The 6920-nt window shown below is 41.8% G+C and overlaps 1 protein-coding gene across 1 annotated transcript; it reads right to left on the reverse strand.

Annotated features, from left to right (window-relative positions):
* Positions 1 to 246: 246 nt before the first annotated feature.
* Positions 247 to 6431, reverse strand: LOC111971732 (uncharacterized). The gene is made up of 3 exons (XM_023998568.2): positions 6273 to 6431; positions 2945 to 3075; positions 247 to 2576 (listed from the first exon to the last, which is right to left on the reverse strand). The coding sequence occupies exon 3, from the start codon at positions 2160 to 2162 to the stop codon at positions 1413 to 1415; it is 750 nt and encodes a 249-aa protein (XP_023854336.1). The 5' UTR covers positions 2163 to 2576; positions 2945 to 3075; positions 6273 to 6431; the 3' UTR covers positions 247 to 1412.
* Positions 6432 to 6920: the final 489 nt, after the last annotated feature.

Raw genomic sequence — 6920 nt, forward strand, 5'->3', positions numbered from 1 at the left:
ATACTGTAGTTACAGAACGACTTCWTTGTTGTTAAACCCATCATGGTGGACATAAATATGTGGGTAAAAGTCAAAAGTAAGACAAACCTAACTAAACTATGTTAACGTGTACAGTAGGTGTTTGTTAGTGTGTGGTAATGTGTCGGTATATGTAGTTGGTGTATATTGYTTATAAAGCGCTGTCGGGTTTACACAGAATAGGGTGAGATCAGATGTGATGTATACGAAAGAGAATCTCAACAAAAGTCAGACTTAAAAAGTCCCATTTTGTGTTTATTAAACAAACAAGTTTTAAATACACCATTATGAAAACCACACACACGTTGTCTCAACTACAGAGCTGCATGAACCTGATGAATTGCATTCATTTTCACATTAAAATAATATTAGGGGYYAAAATTAAGTAGTTCAATGGAAGTAATGAAAGATGCATTAGGCTTATACATGTCTTATACAGTGAGTGTACAAAACATTAGGTACGCCTGTTCTCTGCTACCGCACAGCAAGCGGTAGCAGAGCACCAAGTCTAGGTCCAAAAGGCTTCTTAACAGTTTCTACCTCCAAGCCATAAGACTCCTGAACAGCTAATCAAATGGCTACCCAGACTATTTGCACCCACTCTTTTACACTGTTGCTACTCTCTGTTTATATATCTATGCATAMTCACTTTACCTCTACCTACATGTACATATTACRTCGACTAACCTGTGCCCCCCGCACTGGTTAGTAACAGCCTCGCTACTGTTATTTTACTATTGCTCTTTAATTATTATTTGTTATTTAAAATGTTTACTTAACCAACAATGCAGTTAAGAAAAATAAGTGTTAAGGGCTTGTAAGTAAGCATTTCACCTGTTGTATTTGGCGCATGTGACAAACACAATTTGATTTGACTTTCCTAATATTGAGTTGCACCCCCTTTTACCCTCAGAACAGCCTCAATTCTTTGGGGCATGGACTCTACAAGGTGTCGAAAGCATTCCACAAGGATGCTGGCCCATGCTGACTCGAAGGCTTCCCACAGTTTGTGTCAAGTTGGCTGGATGTCATTTGCATCCAGCATTCAAAGGCACTTCAATATTTTGTGTTGCCCATTCACCCTATGAATGGCACACATARACAATCCGTGTCTCAATTGTCTCAAGGCTTAACAATCCTTCTTTAACCCGTCTCCTCCCCTTCATCTACACTAATTGAAGTGGATTTAACAGGTGACATCAATAAGGGACCATAGCTTTCACCTGGTCAGTCCATGTCATGTGTTCCTAATGTTTTGTACACTCAGTGTATATTCCAATGTCTGGGCCTTGCACTTCCAACGCTCTTAGTTGTTGCGGAAATTGAAAGTCTACCTTTAATGCGGCTTTGATCTAAAAGTCAGAAGCTATCAAATGMAATAGTTACTTTCTATGTTATAGAGTGGAATGGGTTTTTTCCTGATGTATTCTGAGGTAGCTCCTCTCTGAGAACCTCTTCCCGCAGTGCGTACAGGCGAACGGCCTCTCTCCCGTGTGGACCTTCAGGTGCATCTTCAGTTTGTCCTGGCGGGAGAACCTCTTCTCACACTGGGGGCAGCTGTAAGGTTTCTCCCCTGTGTGGACCCTCTGGTGCCGCTTCAGGGTGCCAGCCTCAGTGAAYCGCATGTGGCACTGGGTGCAGCTGAATGGTTTCTCTCCTGTGTGGACCCTCTGGTGGATCTCCACCTTCTGGGGGCAGCTGAAGCCTTTGTTACAGAACATGCAGAGGAACCGTTTCTCTTTACTATTGCCTGATGTTGCTCCCCCTCCCCATGCCTGGGTTTTATCCCTGTTTGAGTTCAATACCTGATCGAAAAGGATGTGYCCGTGTGAATCAATAGACCCCATCGACGTGGACACAGGGTTYCGCTCTCTGAGCGTGTGTAAAGGGGAGTAGGTCGCAACATTTGGATTTGTCTCTAAGCTTTCCCTGTAGTCTAAGAAATCTCTGCCCTGCGAGTGTCCTTCTCTTAGGTGATCTGCATTCCATGTGGGAGGAAGGTCACCCTCCAATTTCACAGTCACTTCATCTATGACCAGCCCCTCCCCTTTCTTATCTAAGTACCCTTCAGAGTATACACTACRACTGTACTGGTTCCAGTCCCCTATAGACAGATCTGTCTGTGTCTCTAAACCCAAGGGCATGTTGAGGTCCTCTGGGTRCTCTGTAGTGTAAGAACAAGCAGGATCATCACCACCAGTATCTAACGTGTCTCCATCCCCACGGGAATGAACAGGCCTCTGGCTCTGGTGAAATACCGGTAAATAGTCTGAGCCGGGAGKAGYAGGACAGCCCAGTCTCCCCAGACCTGGGTCTGATATKTGGTCAGGTCCTGTATGTAAGAGACTGTGAGTTACAGTTAAAGTCTTGTTGTRTGTCTTTGACTTGAGGACGGCGTTCAGCGTTCCACTGACCTCCGTGGTGCTGCGTCGGGTCCTGGGCTGCGCTGCGGCGGTGGTAGGGTCCTCGACATCAGTCTGGCTGTCTCTCCTGTGCCGTGGGTCCTCCTCTCCTTCAGACCTCTCTAGCTTCACCCCGGGACCTGCAGCCTCTGCAGACTGACAAGAAGAGAGAAGGTTATTACCGGTACATAAGTAGAATTGGATAACAATGTCTTAGGGAAGTCTCACAAGCTCCCCTATGGCAGATGTACATGTGAATGGCTTAAGGGTGCCTTTCCGAAATGAATTGGCCACATTTGATTTACAAAGTAACTGTAATGCAACACTAAACGAAGCCAGGGCTCTCCAACCTTGTCCTTGGAGAGATACCCTTGTGTAGGTTCACGCCAACCACAGTTCTAAGTAACCTGATTCAGCTTATCGACCAGCTAATTATTAGAATCCGGTGCGCTAGATTAGGGTTAGAGTGAGAACCTACAGGACTGCAGCCACCCAGGAACAAGGTTGGAGAGCCCTGCACTGACCTCTATCACGATAARATGCTGGGTTGAGGATCCACTCCCCTCATCAACTGTAATTGGTTGGTCATCTCTCCATGTATTGTGTCCTGCTGGCTTCACAAWGCTCCTGTGACCTCCAGTGAGATGTCCTTCACCTGAGAGCATGATTGGGGAAAAAGAGGTGGTTAGGTTAACTACTGTGGTATAGACCTCTTTCTGTGTTTGCAAACAATGCCACACAAGGGCGATTAGTGCAATTTGATTACTGAACACGTGGGAGTTTTCAGAATACAAACATAAAAATATTTACATATTTCATGATTGTATTTCACACTACTTTTGGATCATAATTGGATTTTAAGTCCTTGTTTATGATGGTCTTTTTAAAGGCCCAGTGAAGTCAAAAGTTTGGACACACTACTCTTTCAAGGGTTTTTATTTTTACTATTTAATAGTGAAGTCTATGAAATAACACATATAGAATCATTTAGTGACCAAAAAAAGGGTTCAAATCCAAATATATTTTTTATTTGTGATTCTTCAAAGTACCACCCTTTGTTGAAGCTTTGCACACTCTTGCATTCTCTCAACAGCTTCATGGGTAGTCACCTGGAATGCATTTCAATTAAGTGTGCCTGTTAAAAGTTAATTTGTGAATTTCTTTCTTCTTAATGGTTTGAGCCAATCAGTTGTGTTGTGACAAGGTAGTGGTGGTATCCAGAAGATAGCCCTATTTTTAAAAGACCAAGTCCATATTATGGCAAGAACAGCTCAAATAAGCAAAGAGAAATACAAAGTCCATCATTACTTTAAGACATGAAGGTCAGTCAATCCGGAAAATAATAGAACTTTGAACGTTTCTTCAAGTGCAGTCGCAAAAATCCTCAAGTGCTATGATGAAACTGGCTCTCATGAGGACTGCCACAGGAATGAAGACGCAGAGTCACCTCAGAGGATAAGTCGCAGAAGATAAGTTCATTAGTTACCAGCCTCAGAAATTGCAGCCGAAAGGAATTCTTCACGCGTTCAACAGACACATCTCCACATCACTGTTCAGAGGAGCTGTGTGAATCAGGCTTTCATGTCGAATTGCTGCAAAGACACTACTAAGGACACAATAATAAGAAGAGACTTGCTTGGGCCAATGAACACAAGCAATGGACATTAGACAGTGGAAATCTGTCCTTTGATCTGACGATTCCAAATTTGAGATTTTTGGTTCAACCGCCATGTTTTGTGAGACGCAGAGTAGGAAATGGGTGATCTCCGCATGTGTAGTTCCCACGTGAAGCATGGAGGTGGTGGTGTGATGGTGCTTTGCTGGTGACACGGTGTGTGATTTATTTAGATAAGGCACACTTAACCAGCATGGCTACCACAGCATTCTGCAGCATACACCATCCCTCTGGTTTGCGCTTAGTGGGACTATCATTTTGTTTTTCAACAGGACCCATGACCCAAAACACACTCCAGGCTGTGTAAAGGCTATTTGACCAAGAAGGAGAGTGATGGAGTGCTGCATCAGATGACTGCCTCCACAATCCCAACCTCAACCTAATGAGATGGTTGCGATGTACCGCAGAGTGAAGGAAGCAGCCAACAAGTGCTCAGCATATGTGGAACTCCAAGACTGTTTGAAAATAATTCTTAATGAAGTTGGTGGAGAGAATGCCAAGAGGGTTCAAAGCTGTTTTTTGGTTACTACATGATTCCATGTGTTATTTCATAGTTTGTCTTCACTATTATTCCACAATGTAGAAAATATTCCAAATAAAGAAAAACCCTTGAATGAGTAGATGTCCAAACTTTTGACTGGTACTGTATATCCACACTGAGGTTAGAATGGTCCTGTAAAATTGTGAAAATTATGATAATCCCTTTTAGTTTAAGAGCTATTTGAAAAGACCACCTGAAATGTTCAGCCTGTTTTGGTGGGATGGAGTTTTGGCCTGCCTGGTAACATTAGTTAAAGTAAAGATTAACCCATTTTGAATGTTATATTGTTTTTGTGCATCTCTGAGCGATYTTCTATCCATTCCCTGCWTCTTTTCATGTGTATCTYAGCTATTGCCATTCAAGCAGGCAGCAATTCGGCCAGTAGGATTTAGCATTGTGATAAAGCCGCTGTCACTCCACTGGAAGTTAATAGGACTACGACTTTTAGATTGCGAAATCTTATCATGCATGTCAGATTTCAATACTGTCAGATGTAAACGCGGGAGGTTGTCTTCTCTCAAATTMTTTATTTAACAGAGGGTCTACCAAATGTATCCTATTTGTCTGCCTCTTCAGTCCTGGGTGCATTGCATGGTGCCGTTGTTTGTCAGACTCCACTCTGTGTCACATCGATCTGCAGGTTTAATAAAGTGAGATTGTGGACTCCTAAATTGATAGTGCAGTTTGTTTAGGAGATTTTACAGCTTACTAACTACTTCACATGATATTGACTTTGGTATTATTGTGTGTAGCTACACTTACTAGCTACCTAGCTAGCCAGCCATAGAGAGAGCATTGCATTTTGTGTTTTGTAGTTCACTTGAGCTGTAACAGATTTCCACAAGGATTTTCACATGTTGCTACCAATCTTATTATAATGGAAAAATMAAACATTTGTTCACAAATATTGTTCTCACATATTCAATTATAGGAATGAGTGGTTTTGGGTGGATCTTTCCTTTCGACCAATCAGAAGTTGAGTTCCAAACCGCTTTGCCAATAACTCATTTTCACTTTCTCTCCCCACTCTCTGACCGTCTGGCAAAATCCTTGCTTGAGAAATTGCTCTTTGCAAGAATCTATTTTTACCATTTTAATTTAAAACAACCACAGTAAGGTACTTAATTGTTACCCAGAAATTATTTGATATTAAGATAACGGAGCATTGGACCTTTTTAATATATGGTTGTCTCATCACAAATCAACTGCATTACACTTTTTCAAAACACTTCAACAGTAAAATGGCTCTTTGGCTAACTTTACTACAGCAGATGTCAATGAGCGTTAGCATTCTAGTTAACAAGTGATGCATCCAAAATAGATATGTTACAAAGATCCCTACCAAATATATTATTAATGTCTGGTCAAACTATAATCTAAACATTGTAAGCATTCCCAAATATATGGTTACAACTATGAACGTGTATTCGTGGAAGCGGCGCTAACTGCTTTAATTCTTCATCCAAAAGTCTCGCGCATCTGTTAGAATACGATAGTGTCTTTGCGCAAGATAGGTAGCTAAGTAATCTGGTAATTTTTCGATACTATCCAAAAACTGACCAAGACCCAATTATTGGTAGCCATTTGAACACATGGGAAACGGGGCGACAGCAGCCTCGGCCTTCTGCAAATGTACCTCTTGCCAGTCCTCTGTATCGCTCGAGGATCTTGACACTACTGGGACGACGTTCCCGTCGCACCTTCAGTTCCAGTAGCTGTAGTTTCCTCCGCAATGCCCTGTTTTTTTTCTGGCTTTGAGTTATTTCCAAACGAAACACTGCATAGTCGTCGTCTACGATTTACAGATCTCTGCCACGGCTGTATTCGTAAGAACCTCCATGATGGGGGCTATTTGAGTTTGAAAAACATATCGTTACAGTTAGCATTCTTAGCAGCTAGCTAAATACCATTACCTAGATGACCTATATCAACAAGTACTTTCTCCAACACGAATTAAACACTACTTGGGGGTAAATATGTGATGCTGGGAAGTTAAATAAGTCATATTTTGAGTTCCCGGTGTTAACAAAGCCTAAATAACTAAAACGTTAAGTGAATACATTATTATGGTCACTGTTCAGTTCCGTTTAAGGATCGTATTGGTTTGGCGTCATAGTTAAAGGTGTGTGGTTAAATGAAAAACAATGCGCGCTGTTCTTTGAATTACGGTACTGCTTATTACACATCACATTTCCTATGATCAGTATCTTTCAAACGCAGAGCAGACTTGTTTATAAAGAACAGTGTGTTAGCAAGAATATAGTAGAATACAATGATTACTTGA

The sequence above is a fragment of the Salvelinus sp. IW2-2015 genome, linkage group LG13 (assembly GCF_002910315.2).
Source record: "Salvelinus sp. IW2-2015 linkage group LG13, ASM291031v2, whole genome shotgun sequence".
In the NCBI taxonomy this organism is placed as follows: domain Eukaryota; kingdom Metazoa; phylum Chordata; class Actinopteri; order Salmoniformes; family Salmonidae; genus Salvelinus; species Salvelinus sp. IW2-2015.